The sequence below is a fragment of the Oryzias latipes genome, chromosome 6, assembly GCF_002234675.1.
Source record: "Oryzias latipes chromosome 6, ASM223467v1".
NCBI classification, from domain to species: Eukaryota; Metazoa; Chordata; class Actinopteri; order Beloniformes; family Adrianichthyidae; genus Oryzias; species Oryzias latipes.
The window spans coordinates 31,938,806-31,962,185 of record NC_019864.2 but is presented as its reverse complement, the minus strand read 5'-3'; the positions used below and the strand labels follow the sequence as shown (position 1 = coordinate 31,962,185).

General features: G+C 44.8%; 1 protein-coding gene across 1 annotated transcript in view; it reads right to left on the bottom strand.

Annotated features, from left to right (window-relative positions):
* Positions 1 to 23,380, bottom strand: part of b4galnt4 (beta-1,4-N-acetyl-galactosaminyltransferase 4) — an 82,949-nt gene that overhangs the window by 52,941 nt on the left and 6,628 nt on the right. Inside the window, exon 2 of the mRNA XM_023956190.1 lies at positions 4,998 to 5,110. Within this exon, the coding sequence (XP_023811958.1) occupies positions 4,998 to 5,110 (113 nt within the window). The remainder of the gene's footprint in view (positions 1 to 4,997; positions 5,111 to 23,380) is intronic.

Here is a 23,380-nt window from a genome sequence, read left to right as displayed (position 1 = left end):
TCAGTCCCTAAACCTGTTCCTGTCAGATGGGTGTGAAACAAAAACTGAAGTACTTGAGTTTTCGCTCAGAGGTCGAAGGATCTCAGTCTGGATCTCCTCTCCCGTTTACCGTCTGTGGTCTCTAACCTGGGTGTCAAAGTTGATGCTACCTTGAAACAGACTTTTTATCTGCAGTGTTTGGCCAGGATGAAGTCATTTCTATGTGAGTCAAAGCTTGAAGTTGTGACGGATGCTTTTGTGTTGTCCAGCAGCTCCTAATATGCTGATAGGCTTCACTAACGAGGCAGCAGCAGGTTAAAATGCAGCAGCCAGATTTATTTGAGGTACAAAGAAGTCAGAGCACATAACCCGGTCCTGGTCCCATTTAACCCTTGTGCTATCTTAGATGACCCCACCCTTACTTTGACGTGTTCTCCCTACCATGACAAAGGTGGATAAAGGTGGAAAGATTTCATGTAATCCATGGACACCAGTGAAGATCACAAATCATTGAAGAAAAAAGGTTCAGAGCACTGTCTAGTGGGTCTAGATGACCCAACTCCCAACGTTAAAGTGCCTAGGATAGAACAAGGGTTAATTGGCTGCCAGTGAAATATTTATTTTTTCTGAAAATTCGTGTTTTTAAGTCATTGGCAGGAATCAACTGCCACCGGCAATCGGAGAGCTTTAAGAGATAAGATAAGATAAGATAAGATAAGATAAGATAAGATAAGATAAGATAAGATAAGATAAGATAAGATAAGATAAGATAAGATAAGATAAGATAAGATAAGATAAGATAAGATAAGATAAGATAAGATAAGATAAGATAGGACTTTATTGATCCCCTGAGGGAAGTTAGGTTGTCACAGCAGCCAAAAACAAGAAAAGTTGCAAAAGTACGAAAAACAAAGCAGCAATGAGTAAGAATAAAAATAATAATAATACAAGGTGGAAGTAAAAGTACAGGACATAAATAACGGATTAAATGAGGCAATAAATAGCAGCAGTGGTTTTCTACAGTCCTAGACTGTGTTGTTGAATAGTCTGACTGCTGTTGGGATGAAGGACCTCCGGTAACGTTCTTTTTTGCACTGGGGGGGCAGCAGTCTCTGGCTGAACGAGCTACTCATGGTCCTCACCGTCGCATACAGGGGGTGGGAGGGGTTGTTCCGGATGCTGGACAGCTTGGTCAGCATCCTCCTCTCACCTACAGAGTCCACCGGGTCTATGGGACAGCCCAGGACAGAGCTGGCTGACCAGCTTGTCCAGCTTCTTTTGTGGTCCAGCAGACCACAGCATAGAAAGTTGCTGATGCAACGACGGTCTCATAGAAGGTCTTGAGTAGTGGCCTACAGACACCAAAGGACCTCAGTCTCCTCAGGAGGTGGAGGCGAAATCTTTTTTTAAAAAACTCTTCCTCCAGTATCGCCTTTTTATGATGTTGGTTTCTATCTCAGTTTTAAATCTGTCCTTGTGTCTTTTATGTTTCTGTGATTATATAACATGCTCAGCACTTTGGCCTCCATGGCTGGTGGTGGAAGGAAATGAAATGAATTTGTGTTTGTTGACGCAGCAGAGATGCAGCGCTCAGACGCATCAGCAGTCCTGATGGGAGATCAACCCCATCAGCTGACAAACAAATGTCACCGTTAAGGTCACTGAGTTCCATACAACACTCTGAACCCCCCACCCTCCATGAAAGATGTGCTGCAGCTCGGACGGAGCTGAGGAATTATGCTGATGTAATCCCTGAAATTGACAGATTACCAGATGAAGCCTGAAACCAAGAGAGAACAAAAGCACTCAATCGCTGGAAGGAGGTCAACACCGTCAGGTGGAGTTTAGTCACCTGATGAGCAGACCTGTTTCTTTACATCTCAGAGAAGACCCCAACCAGCACCCATAAACCACCAGCAAGGCCAAAGCCCTGAAGGCCGCCATGTTTACAGCTCTGTAATATATCACCTCTTACTTCCTGTCGTATCGCACGGCTGACCACAGACACAAAGTTTGATCCCTGTGGGGAAATGACAATAAACACATCCTGAATCCTGAATCCAAAAATACTGACACACACACACACACACACACACACACACTTATCTTAGTAAAGTTTCTGACTGATGTCATGAATCCTGACTTTGTAAAAATGAGAGTTTTTTTCTCCAGCAAAGCTTTTTGAGGTGAACTCAGTTTATCAGCAGACACTAATAATGAAATGTGTGACTGCAGGCCATTAACTTTCTGGTGGCTTCAGAGATTTCTCTACATGCAGCAAAAAGTTGGAGCCTCAGGCTGCTTTTCTGCAGAACAGACCGAACAGCGTCAGGCAGGTTTGGAGTTTGGAGGCTATTAACAAAACCTCCTCCTTCCCTCTTATCTCTTCAAGCACATTTCCTAAAGCTTTGGCTTAAATTAATTCTGAAGGCGACTCGTTTACAGAAGATGTGCGCTGTGCTCCTTCAGACGTTTGGGATTTAACTGTCACTTTTTCAAAGCCCTGCTACCTCAGCATGTGAGTGGAAGATCCCAGCAGCTTCTCCGGAGGACCCGAGCCGGGTCCAGGGAGCTGGAGGTCGCTGACTGTCAGTAACCTCGGGCTCTCTGGACCCGGGTCGGTTCCTCCAAACATAGTGCTGTCAGTTTTGTCAGGGTTCAGCCGCTGAGTTACAGCGTCACTGTTAAGGTCACTGAGTTCTGACTTGTAGCTGAATATTTGGACCGGAGAGACTCCCAGCTTTCTGTCTTATTTTTGTAAATGTTTGCTGTTTGCCCGCAGCAGCGCAGACCAGAACAAACGGACGGTTCTGCTGAAGGTCCAAATCCTCTGCAGCCGGCTGCCAAAAAACAACCAGAACGAAAACGACACAACGCTTCGCTGAGGCACTTCAGCAACAACAACCAACCACCAACGACGGCTAACGACCAATGACAGCTAATCACCAATGACAGCTAACCACCAACAACAGCTAACCACCAACGACGTCTAACCACCAACGACGGCTAACCACCAATGACAGCTAATCACCAATGACAGCTAACCACCAACGACGGCTAACCACCAACGTGAGCTAACCACCAACTACAACTTACCACCAAAAACAGCCAACCACCAACGACAACTTACCACCAACGACAGCTAACCACCAACGACGGCTAACCACCAATGACAGCTAACCACCAACGACGGCTAACCACAAATGAGAGCTAACCACCAACGACGGCTAACCACAAATGAGAGCTAACCACCAAGGAAGGTTAACCATCAACGTGAGCTAACCACCAACGACAACTTACCACCAACGACAGCTAACCACCAACGACGGCTAACCACCAATGACAGCTAACCACCAACGACGGCTAACCACAAATGAGAGCTAACCACCAAGGAAGGTTAACCATCAACGTGAGCTAACCACCAACTACAACTTACCACCAACAACAGCCAACCACCAACGACAACTTACCACCAACGACAGCTAACCACCAACGACGTCTAACCACCAACGACGGCTAACCACAAATGAGAGCTAACCACCAACGACGGCTAACCACCAACGTGAGCTAACCACCAACTACAACTTACCACCAACAACAGCCAACCACCAACGACAACTTTCCACCAACGACAGCTAACCACCAACGACGTCTAACCACCAACGACGGCTAACCACCAACGACGGCTAACCACCAATGACAGCTAACCACCAACGACGGCTAACCACAAATGAGAGCTAACCACCAAGGAAGGTTAACCATCAACGACAGCTAACCACCAACGACGGCTAACCACCACCGATGGCTAACGACCAACGACAGCTAACCACCAACGACAGCCAACCACCAATGACGGCTAACCACCAACGACAGCTAACCACCAGTGACAGCTAACCAACAACGACAGCTAACCACAAACGACAGCTAACCACCCACAACGGCTAACCACCAACGACAGCCAACCACCAACGACAGCTGACCACCAACGACAGCTAACCACCAATGACGGCTAACCACCAACGACGGCTAACCACCAACGACGGCTAACCACCAACGATGGCTTACCACCTCTGACGGCCAACCACCAACGACGGCTAACCACCAATGATAGCTAACCACCAATGACGGCCAACCACCAACGACGGCTAACCACCACCGACGGCTAACCACCACCGACGGCTAACCACCACCGATGGCTAACCACCAACGATGGCTTACCACCAACGACAGCCAACCACCAATGACGGCCAACCACCAACGACAGCTAACCACCAACGACGGCTAACCACCAATGAAGGCCAACCACCAACGAAGGCTAACCACTAAGGAAGGCTAACCACCAACGACAGCTAACCACCAACGACGGCCAACCACCAACGACAGCTAACCACCAACGACAGCTAACCACCAATGACAGCTACCCACCAACGACAGGTAACCACCAACGACGGCTAAACTTTGTTAAAGACCAAAAAACCGGTGAAGCTAAATATGAAAAATGTAAGTTTTTCTCATTTTCATGTCACTCTTTTTTCGTTTCTCATCCAAATGGACCACTAACCCTGAAGCAGTTTCACTGACGCTCTCATCCTCTGTCATGTGGTCATGCTGAACAATGTCTTCTTCCATCAGTATGAAGAAAGAACCAAAATAGACCCCCCTACACACACACACAAGCTGAGGAGCGTGTTCTGACTTTGCTGTAGACGTTCTTCAGACAAAAAGGTTTTTGGTAGAATAAAAACGTCTAGAAGTGTTTGAGGCCTTGATGCAGCTTTCTGTGCCCTCTGGGGCCACCACAGCAGATCATCTGTCTCCACCTGGCGTTCTCCTCTGCATTCCCCTCACTCAGACCAACCATCTCCTTGTTCTCCCATCACAGTATCATCTGCAAACATTATAATCCACAGAGATACCTGTCGAATCCCGTCCGTCATCTTCTCTGGATCCTGCTGTAGATGTTCTCAGATCTACACAGACACAATGACATTGGTTCAAAGAGTCAAAGTGTGACGTACTGCTGCCTCGTCCTCCCGGCTGTCACTGGCATCCTCGCTCTTGGGGTGTCCCGCTGAGGAGCGAACGTCCCTCTTTCGGCTGGTGTCTGTCCCGTCAGTCTGTCGATCTCCATCTGTGGAAAAACAAACTTGGTTTAAAAAGCCGATAACCTGTCTGTCCACAACATGGAAGCTCATGTCAGGCATTATTGCAACCAAGATAAATAGGCACATGGATCAATACATGAGTAACACACAGAATGGCATTATATATATTGCAGAGAGAACTTCTTTAGTCCTTCAAATTAGTTTGCTTGTTCTGAATGTTTACATCCCTCCAGCGTACCTCCAGTTTGAAACAAATTCATCAAAACTGTAAAGAAAACAACAAACTGGTGTTTCTAGAGTCCTGCTTGCATGTGCAGAGTACGCTCCGTGTTCCAAATGCCTGGTTCTGTTGTCTGTGGACTGGACTTTCTGCAGCCTGCATGCTGCTTCTGATGTGATGAAGAGCAGAGTGGCAGGTTAATGAGAGCCTCACCTGCCACCAGGAATGCTAATCATCCAGAAGAAGCCTCTTCTGTTCTGCTTCCTCTGTATGCCCCCCACCCCCCACCTACAAATGCAGCAGTGGTGCTGTGTGATAAGATGATGGAGAGAAACTTGTCCCCTCTCCAGAGGACACAGACAGGACCGTGAGTCCTCCTGGGGTTCATGAGGCCGACAGAAGGCGGAGCTAACTCGGGACTCCTCAGGTTTGGAAAAACTCGCCTTTTCCGTGGAAGATGAAGTTCTAATCTCCACAGCTTTAGGCACAGCAGCTGTCAGCTCACATGCGCTGCGTGTCAGCGCCCTCCGTACACGTGAGCAGGTCCTGTCTGCAGCCTGAGCAGGTAGCAGCACCGTGGGCGGGGCTTCAGAGTTTTTGATGGTCTGAATGGTGACACGGCAGAATGCTAATCTCACCATGCTGGAAGTGTGAGCAGCAGGTTGCATGTTTCAGACTTGAGTTCTAATGAAGCGAAGACCATCTGCAGCTGAGCTGAGGGGTGCGGCGTCCTGTTAGCGCCCGGTGTTTGTCCATCAGGTCGTGACCTTCCTGTTACTGGAGGTTGTTGCTGAAATGCTGAATTCTGGATCTTCAACAGCCTCCTGTCCCTCATCTCTGTGCTAATATGTTGCTTTAATCATGTTCATCCATGTATGTGTCCAGAGACGTTCCCGGAGCAAAGATAGCACCCTCAGCTGTTCCGTCGCCATGACGCCGGGATGCAGCAGCATCGCGAAGGAACGTGAAGCATGCCCCGTTCTGTCCGCCGGGAAGTAGAAGCAGCCTGAAGAAGAAAAGAGGAAAACAGGAGGTGGGGGGGAGGGGGGGAGGACAGGAGGGGGGTAACCTTCTACAACTCATGCGGGGGGGGGGGGGGGGGGGGGCAGAGTATCAGGGCCCTTTTTCATCAAACAAACTGCTCGGTGCCATCAGGCCGCCAGTCAGGAAGCGGCGTGAACGGTTGCTGTGGGACTGATGAATGAGCCCCCCCCCACAGAGTCCATTAAGGTCAACAAGGTCAACAGCAGCAATGTGATGCTGGGGGGGGAGGGCAGTCGGGCCTGCCAATGAGTTCTATCGCTAGAGGAGACGTCACGTGGTTCCTCATGGGAGGAGAGCACCGCCATCTTGGTGAGGTCAAGTCACTGCTGCAGTGCAGCATGTGAACACATTTTTTCCAAAATGCCAGTTCATTGTGTGGGTTTCAACTGCCAAAATCAGAGTCCACAAAGGAGGAAGGCAGAAGATTTCACAGGTAAGAACTATAATTATTCTTTTAATGCTGGAGGGGCTTCCTTAATAGAACACATGTTGACATGCATGATGCTGCAGGGCTGTTATCAACATGCTGCATGATGTACGGATAATTTGCTGTCGACATTGGTAGGGAGTTGGTAGGGCAAGATGGCTGACGCGCCGGGAGCTCTCGTATGTGAAGACTGCAAGTCAGATCACTGCCACCTTCTAGCCACTATTCAAAGGCTAAGATCTGAGCTTAAGGAAAAATACAACCTGATTGATAAAATACTCTCAGTTTCCGCCTCACAGTCAAACTATATTACATACCTCCAGCAATCAGTCATCGTGGACCAAGCCAGTCGCTCCCTGTCACAGACTCTTCCATGGTCTGGAGGAAAGCCTGCTGAGGCGGACGCTCACTCCACCTGCTCCGACAGCAATATTGTTCAGCTCCGTGGCGTGACAGACGGATTGGAGCCGACCGATGAGATCCGAGGCCCAGGCAACCCCAACTCTGGAGAGTCAGGTCGGTTTCCAGCTGACCTCGAGCAGGAGAAGGCCGATGCGGGTCTCAGGGACCCGGCTCTCAGCTCCACACCCAAGCTGTCATGGGCGGAGGTGACACGCCGCAGCCGGAGGAGCCACGGGCCGAAAACCGATCCTTCCTGCTCGGCTAAATTGGCGCTCTCCAACCGCTATGCCCCGCTGGCTGAAGATCCGGGACCCACTGATGCACCAACAAACCAACAGGATCCACCGGGTTTGGGGTTGTGTCAGCGTCGTCCTCCTGCACTCCCATCTCCCACGGCTGGTGCCGGATGTGTTCGGAGGGAGCCTCCTGTCTCTCATCCCTCGGCTACGACCAGGGTTCGGAATCGGGGAGCGAAGTCCACTGCGGCCTCCGGGCCCGCTTCGAATGAGTCTGACCGGTCCACTGCCTCCGGGCACGCCTCGCGGGAGCCACGCCAGTGCACATTCTCCCCAGGAGCTGCAGCGCCGGTCCCGTCGCCTGACGCCGCCGCTATCCCTTCCTTCTCCGCCGCAGGAGTGAAGCGCCGCCGGCTGCTACGTGACGCGGTATCCCGGCGCTCGGGCGAGCCCTTCCGGGGTTTGGAGAACATCCTGCCCGATCATCCTCTGCCAGATCTTCCTCCTAAGCTTCACCCGGGATCGCTGTCTATCGGGCATTCTGCGGCCTCGCAAAACCCGGCTGTCAGGGATGGGAGCCCCGCACCGGATCCGGGATCAGCGCCCCGTCCAGTTCTCATCCTGGGAGACTCTATGATCCGGCAAGTCGGCATCAAGAGGTGCCACACACACTCCATCTCAGGGGCATCAGTAAAGGACATCCACAATCATCTCACCAGTAAACCCCCCTCGGCCTCAACCATCATAATCCACGCAGGTACCAATGACATTAAGTTCCAGCAGTCTGAGACTTTGAAAGCGGACTTCATCCACCTCATTCATCACATCCAGCAGTTAAATTTACAATGCATTATATCTGGACCACTACCTTCCCCCCGTTACAGAGACACAAAATTCTCTCGAATCCATCAGCTCCATATCTGGTTAATAAGTTACTGTCACTCCCTAAATATCCTTTACGTTGACAATTTCACCGCATTTTACAATAGACCAAACCTTTTCAAACCAGACGGCTTACATCCAAACCATAAAGGCTCCCATCTTCTGGGGATGAACATAGAAATCACCTTCCTCTCCTGCACTGCTCCTTCCAGCTGACGGTTCAACCAAAGCACACACATTCCCTCCATATCCTTTATTCCAGTACACATCACGAGCAGAGATCACAAACGTTCACATTCAAAGTCAACCATTCCTTCTGTCAGATGTCTCCGTCCTGTTCACATAGCACCAAATACAGAAACAAAATTACCTGCAAAATCACTGGTTTCACCTGACACACTGAACATGGCTGTTTTTAACATCAGATCTCTTTCTAACAAGTCTTTTGTAATTAATGATCTGATTGTTGACCATGATTTAAAATGCTTGCTTTTAACTGAAACCTGGCTTGGTACTGATGCTCCAGCTACTCTCACTGAGGCCTCTCCACCTAATTTTAATTTTTTATTCTCTGTAAGGGAAGGTAAGAGAGGTGGTGGAACAGCATCAATTGCTCAACAAGGTTTAAAAATGGAAACCATTATTTTAACTGATTATCCTTCATTTGAGCATCATTCCTTCCTGTTCAGCAACCCACCTATTTTAGCAGTGACTGTTTACAGACCACCAAGTCCTCCCTCTGGTTTTTTACAAGATTTTTCTGAACTTTTATCTGTCATTCTTCTGAGGCACAATAGGATTTTAATAACTGGAGATTTTAACATTCATATTGACAACACGAATGTATGGAAGCGATTATGTAGCATAAATAAAAAGCAAAGTCAAAACCAGAAATGCTTTTTCATTTTCAAAATGAAGCTGCATTTTTTGACTCAAAAATATAATGAAAAAGCAATCCACCAAAATGCTTTTTCATTTCCTTCCTCAACACAGCTTATTCTGTCACTTAATTAAAATTAAAATGAAAATGGTATTTGACATTTCATTTTCAAGACGTTCTCTGGTAAATGTGTAGCATAATTCATTTAGAAATGTCTAATTTGACCATAAAAATGGATTAATAGAAATGCTTTTTAATTTTCAAAATGAAGCTGCATTTTTTGACTCAAAATTAAATAGAAAAAGCAATATTTCAAAATGCTTTTTCATTTCCTTCCTTAATACAGCTTATTCTGTCACTTAATTAAAATGATAAATAAAATGGTATTTGACATTTCATTTTCAAAAAGGTCCATGGTAAATGTGTACCAAAATTCATTTAGAAATGTCTCATTTGACAATTAAAATGGATTAACAGAAATGCTTTTTAATTTTCAAAATGTAGCTGCATTTTTTGACTCAAAATTAAAAAGAAAAAGCAATATTTCAAAATGCTTTTTCATTTTATACTTGAAACTGCTTATTCTGTGTCATAATTCAAACGAAAATGCAAAGAGGGGATTGCATTTGCATTTTAACATCCACCCCGCGCAAGTTGTCACAATATTCAATTCGAAAAAGCATTAGCAGAGGGGAGGCGGGGCGATGACGTCACTGCTTTCTCTGTGTGTCCGGCTGCTGACTGACGCACACACACGCACCAGGAGCAGACTGTGTTAGCGGCAGAGACGAGGGTTTTGTGATGGTTGTGAACTTCTGATGAGTTTCCACAGCTTCTCAGGACTACATAGCAGCATGTCCTTCTTCTGCGGTCCTCCTCCCGACGCACCGCGGACAAGCTTTGTTCTTCGGACCGCCAGCTGCCTTCGCACAGCGGAGCGCGAAGCTCCCGACGATCGCTGAAGGCGGAAATGCTGCTGCGATCTGAGAAACCATCATATGAATTTGTGTTTCCAGTGGTGTCCAGAACAAAATAAAGACTGATGTAATTCACAGATATTTACACATTTATCTGCAGCTTTGCGGTGAATTTGCTGTTTGATTTATTAAGATCCAGGAGATCCAGGTTTGAGCAGTCCAGGTCCAGCGGTTTTTGAACAGGACCCGGTTTTAGGTGATCTTAATGTGAAAAATGCAGCAGAATGTTCCTTTAGCTCCCTCGCGAATCAGAAGCTGTGAATCGCAACCCAACTTCTTCAGCGTCGTCTGACCGCACGGATTTAAAAACATATAATCGAGCAGAGCAGGCCGTAAAATATTAGCATAACTGTAATAAAAGCACATTATGAAGATAGTCTCCTGCAGCTTCGCGCTAAGTGAGTGTTTTGGTCCAACCAGCAACGTTTAGCATCGAGAAATCTGCTGTCTGATGATGGAGCTCCAGCTGTCATCAAACAGCAAATTCACCGCAAAGCTGCAGATAAATGTGTAAATATCTGTGAATTACATCAGTCTTTATTTTGTTCTGGACACCACTGGAAACACAAATTCATATGATGGTTTCTCAGATCGCAGCAGCATTTCCGCCTTCAGCGATCGTCGGGAGCTTCGCGCTCCGCTGTGCGAAGGCAGCTGGCGGTCCGAAGAACAAAGCTTGTCCGCGGTGCGTCGGGAGGAGGACCGCAGAAGAAGGACATGCTGCTATGTAGTCCTGAGAAGCTGTGGAAACTCATCAGAAGTTCACAACCATCACAAAACCCTCGTCTCTGCTGCTAACACAGTCTGCTCTTGGTGCGCGTGTGTGCGTCAGTCAGCAGCCGGACACACAGAGAAAGCAGTGACGTCATCGCCCCGCCTCCCCTCTGCTAATGCTTTTTCGAATTGAATATTGTGACAACTTGCGCGGGGTGGATGTTAAAATGCAAATGCAATCCCCTCTTTGCATTTTCATTTTAATTATGACACAGAATGAGCGGTTTTAAGTATAAAATGAAAAAGCATTTTGAAATATTGCTTTTTCTTTTTAATTTTGAGTCAAAAAATGCAGCTACATTTTGAAAATTAAAAAGCATTTCTGTTAATCCATTTTAATTGTCAAATGAGACATTTCTAAATGAATTTTGGTACACATTTACCATGGACCTTTTTGAAAATGAAATGTCAAATACCATTTTATTTATCATTTTAATTAAGTGACAGAATAAGCTGTGTTGAAGTATAAAATGAAAAAGCATTTTGAAATATTGCTTTTTCTTTTTAATTTTGAGTCAAAAAATGCAGCTTCATTTTGAAAATTAAAAAGCATTTCTATTAATCCATTTTAATGGTCAAATTAGACATTTCTAAATGAATTATGTTACACATTTACCAGAGAACGTCTTGAAAATGAAATGTCAAATACCATTTTCATTTTAATTTTAATTAAGTGACAGAATAAGCTGTGTTGAGGAAGGAAATGAAAAAGCATTTTGGTGGATTGCTTTTTCATTATATTTTTGAGTCAAAAAATGCAGCTTCATTTTGAAAATGAAAAAGCATTTCTGGTTTTGACTTTGCTTTTTATTTATGCTACATAATCGCTTCCATACGAATGATCCTTTGGCCTCTGAATTTTTAAATCTTTTAAATAGTATGGATTTTACCCAGCATGTGTCACAGCCGACTCACAATAGAGGACACACCCTGGACTTGGTCATCACCTACGGCCTGTCTGCTGGTGTGTCCTCTGTTGTTGACTTGGCTGTGTCAGATCATTATTGTGTGTTTTTTAAGGTGACTGGTTTTATCCAGCAAGAGGCCTCAGTGAGAACTGTGACGAAGCGATATATAACTCCTGAAGTGGCAGAAAATTTTATTGACATTTTAAAACAAACTCCTGCTCAGATTTGACCTTTGTCCTGCGATTCTCTGACTGATGATTTTAACGACAGACTTAAGTCTGCCATTGATACAGCCGCTCCAATGAAAACTAAAATCTTGACACATAAACCGAAGATGCCTTGGAGAAACGGTGATATTTTAAATCTGAAGAGAATTTGTAGGAGAGCAGAGAGAAAATTTAGAAAAACTAATTTAACAGTCGACTATGACTTTTTAAAAGATCAACTAAAAACTTACAACCAAGCTGTTAAACAGGCAAGGACACTTTATTTTTCAAATCTCATCTCAAACAATAAACACAACCCCCGGTTTCTTTTTAAGACTATTGATTTTTCATTAAACAAAGATTTTAATAAATCTATCATGCCTCACTCACAAACTGCATGTGAGGACTTTGCTGACCACTTCAGGAGTAAAGTCAATGCTATTAGATCCAACCTTCAACCGGTACATAACAGTAATCCTAGCAGGTCTGTGGCATTGTCTTTACCCGAGGAAACACTGGAGAGTTTTGTCCTGGTTGATGCAGAGATGCTTGGTCGAGTTTTTTCCCAAGCAAACACTACAACCTGCCTTTTAGACCCTATTCCTACTTCTCTTTTTAAAGCATTTTATAAATTCTTTGAGTCAGAGATTTTAAACATAGTTAACTGCTCTCTTCAGACGGGGGTCTTCCCCTCTGCATGTAAGACGGCGGTGGTGAGGCCCCTTCTGAAGAAGAGTAACTTGGACCCAAAGATCATGGACAATTACAGACCTGTATCCAACTTACCATTTTTAGGAAAACTTATTGAAAAACTTGTTTTTATTCAATTACATAATTTTTTAAGTGAACATAATGTTCTTGAAAAGTGTCAATCTGGTTTTAGGACAAATCACAGTACTGAGACGGCCCTTTTAAAAATTTTAAATGATCTCAGAAATACTTATGACTCGCAGAAACTTTCTGTTCTGGTGCTGCTGGATCTGAGTGCCGCCTTTGATACAGTGGATCACCAGATTTTAATTGACAGACTTAGGAGTCGGGTCGGCCTCTCAGGAACTGCTCTTAACTGGTTTCGCTCCTATCTCACAGATAGACACTTTTTTGTAAGTATGGATACTCGGTCCTCAGGAGTCCATGAAATAAGTTGTGGGGTTCCCCAGGGTTCAATCTTGGGTCCAATACTTTTTAACTTGTATATGTTGCCTCTTGGGGATGTCATCAGGAGACACGGCGTTGACTTTCACAGCTATGCTGATGATACACAGCTTTACATCGCCGTGTCTCCTGATGACCTTGAACCTGTCAACACTCTTTTAAACTGCATTTTAGATATAAAGCTTTGGATGGCAGAAAACTTCTTGCAGCTCAACCAGGACAAAACTGAAGTTTTAATCATTGGTCCTGAAGACAAGAGAGAGATGATTTTACCCAAACTTAGGAATTTCAAATCTTCTCAGTGTGTGAGAAACCTGGGCGTTCTTTTTGACTCTGAGCTGAATTTTATCCCTCACATCAGAAACATTGTGAAAACAGGATTTTATCATCTTAAAAACATTGCCAGAGTCCGCCCGTTCCTCTCTCTTGCCAGCACAGAGATGCTAATGCATGCTTTTATTTTTAGTCGTTTAGATTACTGTAATGCCCTGCTCTCTGGTTTACCCAAAAAGTCTATCTCAAATCTACAACTTCTACAGAACTCAGCAGCACGAGTTCTGACGAGGACCAGGGGGCGGGAACACATTACACCGGTTTTAAAATCGCTGCATTGGCTCCCTGTGCATTTCAGGATTGATTTTAAAGTTCTTTTAATGGTTTATAAATGTTTTTATGGTCTTGGGCCCTCTTATTTAAATGATATTATTTTAAAATACGAACCCTCGCGGACCCTGAGGTCCTCTGGCACTGGCCTCTTAGTTGTCCCTAAGGTAAGGACCAAGACACATGGTGAGGCTTCATTCTGCCATTATGGTCCTCGCCTGTGGAACAGCCTGCCGGAGAACCTCAGGGCCGCAGAGACTGTAGAGGTTTTTAAGAAGAGGCTCAAGACCCACCTTTTTAGTCTGGCTTTTATATGACTTTGATCATTCCTTATGTCTTTTATTATTCATCTATTTATTAATTGAGGTATTTATTTACATATTTAATTATTTATTTTCTTGTAAGGACTATTATTATCTTTGTTTCTAATATGCAATTCTTTTTATTGTTATTTTACCAATGATTCTTAGGTTATGTTTTAATCACTGACGTTTTTATTTTTTTTATTTTTTAATTACTAACATTCTTATATCTTATTTTATTTTTTATCTTTTTCTATTTTTATTGTTGTTATTTTATGATCATTTTTATTTTTTATTCTGATGTTTTTTTACTCCAGTGTTTCCTCTGGGGGATCCATCGTTCTTGGGCACCACCAGCTTGACTTGTAGGGCGTGCCGTTGCTGTGGTGCCCGTTCTGGTTGGGCGGGCTGGGGTCCCACTCTGTGGTCTAATAGCCATGGATGGGGCCCTGGGCTGCCCTGTGTTGGGCGGGCGCTGCGGTAATGGCCCCTGTGGTCCGGCTGGGCCTTGGAATGAATGGATCCCCATGATATCGTTTCCTCGTAGCAGTACCAAGCCAGACCTTCTTCAACTGCAGTTCTTTTTCTGTTCACGGTTCTACTGGGGTAACTGGGTGGGTGGGGGTGGGGGCGGGGGGTGGTGAGGGAGGGGTACCTTCTTTGTGTGATTGTCCTTTGTTTTCTGTTTTTAATAACTTTCACTTTTTATGACTGTTTTATCTGTTTTTATGTTAAGCGCTTTGTGTTTTTAACCAAAATGAAAGGCGCTATATAAATAAATAAAGTTTGAGTTTGAGTTTGAGACATAAATGTAAACTTTATTTAGTTAAACCTGTATGCAGTATACTAGGACTAGACTATTATAGTAACATAGATTTATACATTTCTGACTCAGTGACTGAACTTTTCTTGCAGGTTTCCAATGGATTCAGACTTAAGGAAAAAGTGAACCTTAGCAATAAAAAGAGTTAACCCAGATGGATCACTGTGGTACCAACTAGTAATACAGTCTGGATTAGGGTTGGGCGATGTCCCCTAAATTGGCCGTTGACGATGTTTGCTGTCAACCATCGGGATGGACGATGATATCGTCGTGGGGGGGCTATTTTTAATATTTCGGTCTTCTTATATAATTGCTATTCGTTATTTTACTTTATTTATTTTATTTCCCAACTAATGACTCATCCGCGATGATCCAGTATAAACTGAGGGAAGTGACTTTAACAAAAAAAGTAACAAATAAACTAGAAAAGAAATGGTCCGCTCCTGCACTTAACTAGTCAAGTGGACCGGCAGAGCGCGGACTTACAGCTTTGTGTTTGATGGGAAGGGGGGGGGGGGGTGCTTTGTTACATGAGCGGTATGTGTGTGAGATTTAGAACTGCGATCCGTTCCGCAGCTCTAGGGGAACGGGCTACCGAATTCAGAACCGGGTCTAAAAGTGTGTGTCTGAGCAGAGGATCGTGAGCACACACACAGCGCTTTGGGGCGGTGTGAGCTTCAAAGCAGAAAGGCCGCTCAGTCCTTAGAAATCGTTCAAACAATCACGTGGATTTGTGTTTCGAGTCGTGTCCCGACTAAATAAAGGCTGATGTTATTCCCACATGTTTACATGCAGCCAAGATGCAGATTGCAGCACCACCCAAAGCTAATGTTGTTAGCCCGTGTTAGCATACTGCTAATTCTGGCTTCTTTCCGGCTCCGTTTTTCAACAGAAAAAGCACTGACCTGTTACGGCTGTGGCCGTATTTGATTTTGTTTTGTTTGTTTGTTCTGTGTTTTGTGTATTTTTGTATCGTAGTGGGACTTCTGTGTTTTGTGGATCTTTGGGTTTGTATTCTTTGTCTGATTATTTTCAGGTGTGGTGGCAAGGGTGTGGCCTCCCATTGGACCAGCTGGTGGAGGCAGCCTTTAAAGCCACCATTTGGACATCCAGCCGGTGGGAAGGGAGCCTTGCTGCAACAGTCTCCACTGCAGCTTGGCCCTCTTCTCCATTTTGGTTTTTGATTTTTGATTTCACCTCTTGTTAAGTTGTGTGTTGCGCTTTTGTGTTGTGTTTTAGTATTTTGTAGTTTTGTCTGTGCCCACTCTGATTAGTCTTTTGGTTTATAGTTATGTTAAGTGAAGCTGTAGGGGTGAACTGCCATTTTGTTTAGTACATGTTTTCTCCTGTTTTTGTTAGGTTGGGGAGGTTAGAGTTTTGTCATTTATTTCCCTTTCCTTTCATTTACAGGTAAGATTACATGTTTCAGTTAGTTGGGGTTTTGTTTGTTATTTTGGCCTTGGTTCACCCTGAAGCCTTTTAGCTTCACTTTTAGTTATTGTTGGATTGTTTGTTTATTTGTAAATAAATTTGGTTATTTTATGGAGACATTCGTTTGGTGCTTTTTGTTACAGTCAACTTTGGTAGCCAAACCGTTACTTTTTTATGTTATGCCCCCCCTAGCACCCCTAGACACAAAGGGGCCGTAACATAATTGGGGGCTCGTCCGGGATCTGTTAACCATTCTTATTTGTTATTTGTGATTTGTTATGTGGGTTTTGTTTAGATTTAATATTGGTTGGAGACTTTGGTTAACAGTTTTTGGTTCACTTCGTAGTCTTGGTTGGCCAGTTTTGTTGTCTGTTTGTAGGCCATAACATTGGCGTTTGAAGTTTGGCCTGTTTAGCTTTGGAAGCCAAGAGCATTTTGGTGAGAGCAATTGGTGTCTGAGCATGAAAGGCTACAAACCCTCAGGCGGACCTTGGCTGGAGACGCATGTTGGAGGTGGAGTAGGCGACGGTGTGGGAGTGGAGGCTACAGCATTTGTTGCAAATCCCACTGACCCGATCGGGCGGCGGCAGGTGCGTAAGTTCCTGCAGCCGTAACCGGTGCAAGGGCGGACCCAACACTTGTGTTCCAGACTGGGGTTGCCACAGAGGCCGTCTACTGCTCAATCAGTTTGTAAGTAAACACTTTCCTCTCATTTAAGTCCTCAAATTGGAATAATTCTTAACAGCACTTTTGAGTGCATTGGGGCCTGTTTGGTCTGGCCCACTACATATTTGAACTTGGTGCTTTAAGCACATTGCCAACATTTGGTAGGACAAAAAAAACTGTTAACCAAACTTGCGTTGTTTGCAACACATTCGTTTTGTTTGTTTAATTTCAAGTTTGTCTTGTGTGACTAGTGAAACTAGTCTTGACGGGTGCGTGTCTTGCGGGGCGTGCACCCCGAGTTGACGGGTGCGTGTCCTGCGGGGCGCGCACCCCGAGTTGACGGGTGCGTGTTCTGCGGTAGCCAAACCGTTACTTTTTTATGTTATGCCCCCCCCTAGCACCCCTAGACACAAAGGGGGCGTAACATGACCACACGGATTAAAAATAAAACGATGAGCGAACAGGCGTTTCATAATAATCGTAACATTATTAAAAGCACGTTTAGAAGATCGTCTTGTATATTACCGAGCTGACATATCAATGTATAAAGCCGCTCGGCAACATTGTTTTGTATTGAATTGTTACATTCAATAAAGTTTGAGAAAAAAATAGCCGCTCCGCGGAACTGATATCCGCTTCCGGTTTTTCAAACCCTACTGCGCATGTGCGAATGATTTATTCCGACCAAAAGTGTGAGCCATGTGAACGTTTTTTATATTCTGAAAACATTTTTCTGGAACCATGTACACTGTTGGATTCTAATCCGACCATTGATCCGGTCAATATATTTTTCACATGTAACCGCGGCTTATGGTGTCGACTCGCAGCGTGGCGGGGGCGTGGCATCACGATGGTGTCTCTCCATCGGGATGTCACTCACCCATCACGATGGACGATGATATCGTCTATCGGCACAACCCTAGTCTGGATATGTTCAGAACATTTGAGGAAACAGATTTAGATAAGAGGCCAGACTTTTAGCTTGAAACCCGACACCATAACATCTATGTTACACAAACTGATCACTAACATGAATCAGTAAATCTATTGTTTTTCTTTGTTTTTTGTTTCTTTTTAAAGGGGAAAATATGTTTTGACTTTTGGACTTATTTTTGACTTATTATTATTGATTCATCATTATTATTACTATTATTGACTTATGGTCTATATATTGTTATCATTTAATATTATTATTGACTTATTATTTATACATTGTTATTTATTATTATTATTGACGTATTGTTGGGCTTTCATGTCAAAGACGTCTAAATCTTTGAAATGTTTAAAAATTATTTTCAAAAATTATTTGTAATTTTTATTAATTTATAAGAAGTCCTGCAACTATGCATTTTTCATTAAAGTTTAAGCTTATAAGGCTGACTGTTTCTCTTATTTAACAGCAACAAATTATGTATATAAAAATTATATACATATATTATATATTTATTTATATGTATAAGTATATAGAAATATGAATATATATAAATTATATAAAAGCTACTTAGATGCCACCAAAGGCAATAGAAATCATTGTCATGTGGGTGTATTGTCGACCTCACCAAGATGGCGTCGCGCTCCGCCACCGTCGGCCAGGCTTCTAAAGCGGGCGTGTCTCCTCTAGCGATATAACTCATTGGGCCTGCTAGCCTGTTAGCGGGCAGAAACTGTTGAGATGCTGGAAAGTGGGTCAGAACCAAAGAACGCCGTTATCTGATCTTAAGCCGCTGTCGTGTTTCTGCTTCACTCACCGCAGCCACCTGCGCATGCAGTCATAACTGCAGCCGCCTGCGCATGCAGTCATAACCGCAGCCGCCTGCACATGCAGTCATAATCGCAGCCGCCTGCGCATGCAGTCATAACTGCAGCCGCCTTCAATTGCAGTCATAACCGCAGCCGCCTTCCATTGCAGTCATAACCGCAGCCGCCTTTGATTGCAGTCATAACCGCAGCCGCCTGCGCATGCAGTCATAACTGCAGCCGCCTGCGCATGCAGTCATAACCGCAGCCGCCTGCACATGCAGTCATAACCGCAGCCTGTGCATGCAGTCATATCCGCAGCCGCCTGCACATGCAGTCATAACTGCAGCCGCCTGCGCATGCAGTCATAACCGCAGCCGCCTGCCCATGCAGTCATAACCGCAGCCGCCTTCCATTGCAGTCATAACCGCAGCCGCCTTCGATTGCAGTCATAACCGCAGCCGCCTGCGCATGCAGTCATAACTGCAGCCGCCTGCGCATGCAGTCATAACCGCAGCCGCCTGCGCATGCAGTCATAACTGCAGCTGCCTGCACATGCAGTCATAACCGCAGCCTGTGCATGCAGTCATATCCGCAGCCGCCTGCACATGCAGTCATAACTGCTGCCGCCTGCGCATGCAGTCATAACCGCAGCCGCCTGCCCATGCAGTCATAACCGCAGCCGCCTTCGATTGCAGTCATAACTGTAGCCGCCTGCGCATGCAGTCATAACCGCAGCCGCCTGCGCATGCAGTCATAACCGCAGCCGCCTGCGCATGCAGTCATGACCGCAGCCGCCTGCCCATGCAGTCATAACCGCAGCCGCCTTCGATTGCAGTCATAAATGCAGCCGCCTGCGCATGCAGTCATATCCGCAGCCGCCTTCACATGCAGTCATAACTGCAGCTGCCTGCGCATGCAGTCATAACCGCAGCCGCCTGCCCATGCAGTCATAACCGCAGCCGCTTTCGATTGCAGTCATAACCGCAGCCGCCTGCGGTTGTAGTCATAACCGCAGCCGCCTGCACACACACACAGCCATGGACACAGACGCACACACACGTGCACACACACACATACACAGTCATCTACACACATATGCGCACCCCCCCCCCCTCAGCATACATGTTTAGACAAACAGGCAAAGGAGCAGAAAGGAGCCTCATGACACAGAACTGTCAGTAGGAGGCGGGGCTGTAGAGGGGACCGCCCTCTCATGACTCATCCTTCTTCTGTGATGCTGACAGGGGGTGGGGGGGGTGGTCATCAAAACTGCTTTTGAACTAGAACAAAGAAAGTTCAGGTCTGATCTGCAGGTGGAGGTCATCCTTCCTTCACACACCAACTACTCCTAACTGGACTGTTATCATGGAAAGGATGTGACCTTCTCCCAGAGACCCTCAGTGTTTTCTGACAAATGTTCGGAGTTCTTCTGCCCACATGAAGCCGTCCGTGGTGGGTTCCTCTTCCTCGTGGTTCCGTACAGAGAACAGTAACTGCTGCTGTTTCCACACAAAGCTTTGCTAGAATTTAGGAAGAACATGTGATCCGTGTTCTCTCATCAGATGCCATTTGTTCCGTCATTCCACAGGAGAACACTCCCCACCGATCCGTCTGCAGAACCTGAGACACTCCTCCATGCAGCCTTCTGTTTCCACGTCTTCCTGCTTTGCTTCAATTATTCATGTTTCCTTCAGTCCTCCGTGACGTGCCGGACTGTCCCGCTCCAGTACGAAGGCCTGGACTCTGCATCTGTGATGCTTCGTTAAATAAGCACACTGAGCATGTCCACACGGAGACGCGTTAGCGTCCTGCAGGCGTCCCTGCTTACTGCCGTGGTTAATAGGTTCTGACACCTGAGCTGGACCGAGCTTGAACTTCCACCGCCTGGAAAAGAACAGCTGCTGAGATCCGAACATGAGATAGATAGATAGATAGATAGATAGATAGATAGATAGATAGATAGATAGATAGATAGATAGATAGATAGATAGATAGATAGATAGATAGATAGATAGATAGATAGATAGATAGATAGATAGATAAGCAATTATAAAACTGCAAATATAAAACTGTAATGAAGAGTGCCGAAATTATTATGCAAAATTGCGTACGAAAATTGTGTGTAAACATTTTAGAGGTGGTAATGAGGTAGAGAGTTGACACTGTGGACAGAAGTATGGATTTTATCTGTGCATTTTGGAATTGAGAATGGTTATTGCCTTTGGACAGAAGCTGTTTTTGAGTCTGTTGCTTCTGATGCCTCTGTAGCGCCTCCCAGAGGGCAGCAGGTTGAACAGGTCTGAGCCGGGGTGTGAACTGTCCTTGTTAATGTTATGAGCCCTAGTGATGCAGAGCGCGGAGTAGATGTCCGTCAGGGTGGGGAGACGGCGCCCAATGATCTTCTGAGCCGTCTCTACGACTCTCTGCAGTCTCTTCTTATCCGCGGCCGTGCAGCTGCCGAACCAAACAGTTATGCAGTAAGTGAGCAGGCCGTCCGTCAAGGCCGCCATCATCTCAGAGACCTGCATGTACGCCCATCCCACCCTTTGATGATGATCGGTTCTTTGAAATTCACAACAAGAAAAACGTCAAAATTCACCAAAAATGTGAACCTTGACTGTATGTTTTCCAGAGGCGGAGTCAGCATCCCAATGCGGAGCACTTAAAAGAAGGAGGAGGGGGCTGAAAGCATCACATGGGCGTGGCATGGGGGGGGGGGGTAGCATCCATAGCTGTTCCACAACATCAAGATGCAGTTTTTTAGGATTTGAGGGTATTTTTTTACATATATCAGAGTAACCCTTGTTCTATCCTAGGCACGTTAACATTGGGAGGTGGGTCATCTAGACCCACTAGACAGTGCTCTGAACCTTTTTTCTTCAATGATTTGTGATCTTCACTGGTGTCCATGGATTACATGAAATCTTTCCACCTTTATCCACTTCTGTCATGGTAGGGAGAACACCTCAATGGAAGGGGGGGGCATAGGAAAGCACAAGAGGTAGAGCTTTGACTGCAGACCCCCCCCCCCACCGTTCCCCCACAGCTGGAAAGTATTTGTCCTGATGAAAAGGTTCTTCATTTTTAAGGCTGGATGGGGGGGTTAGAAAGATCCAAAAGAACTCACTGTTGATGAAATGACTGAAGCTCTGTGCCCCCCCACACTGACAGTGCAGACATCAGTGACAACGGCCCCCCTGCTGAGGGGGGGGGGGTGAATTCTAAAACGGATTATGAGATGGTCCATGACTGGAATTCTGGGAAATGTTCCGATAAATGAAAATAAAACCTCTTTTCCACTGATCTGACCAATAGAATAAGGTACATTTTAGAGGGGGGGGGGGGGGGGGTCTGCAGTTCCAGCATTTAGAGATCTACATGTCTGTCTTTCCGTTTGTCCAGAGAGATTTTTCCATCAGAGGTGCTCTTCTACAGCAGAGGGTTCCTGAAACCGTTCTATCAGAACATGAACAGCTTCTGTCTGCATTAGATCCTCCCCCAACAAAGACAAACCCTGGTCTGAAACCACCAGAGAGGAACCGGAACACTGAGCCGGAGGTTTGGGGGTCCACCCAAGCCTCAACTGGAAGAAGACCACAACAAGCAGGAAGCTGTGAAGCTTTTCTGCAGCTGTGCCCCTCAGGACCAAAGCCACGTTCCACTGGCTTCAGGAGCTCCACAGATTATATATGAATGAGTTAATCTGTTCACCAGATTATATATGAATGAGTTAATCTGTTCACCAGATTATATATGAATGAGTTAATCTGTTCACCAGATTATATATGAATGAGTTAATCTGTTCACCAGATTATATATGAATGAGTTAATCTGTTCACCAGATTATATATGAATGAGTTAATCTGTTCACCAGATTATATATGAATGAGTTAATCTGTTCACCAGATTATGTATGAATGAGTTAATCTGTTCACCAGATTATATATGAATGAGTTAATCTGTCAAACAGATTATATATGAATGAGTTAATCTGTTCACCAGATTATATATGAATGAGTTAATCTGTTCACCAGATTATGTATGAATGAGTTAATCAGTTCACCAGATTATATATGAATGAGTTAATCTGTTCACCAGATTATATATGAATGAGTTAATCTGTTCACCAGATTATGTATGAATGAGTTAATCTGTTCACCAGATTATATATGAATGAGTTAATCTGTTCACCAGATTATATATGAATGAGTTAATCTGTTCACCAGATTATATATGAATGAGTTAATCTGTCAAACAGATTATATATGAATGAGTTAATCTGTTCACCAGATTATATATGAATGAGTTAATCTGTCAAACAGATTATATATGAATGAGTTAATCTGTTCACCAGATTATATATGAATGAGTTAATCTGTCAAACAGATTATATATGAATGAGTTAATCTGTTCACCAGATTATATATGAATGAGTTAATCTGTCAAACAGATTATATATGAATGAGTTAATCTGTTCACCAGATTGTATATGAATGAGTTAATCTGTCAAACAGATTATATATGAATGAGTTAATCTGTTCACCAGATTATATATGAATGAGTTAATCTGTTCACCAGATTATATATGAATGAGTTAATCTGTTCACCAGATTATATATG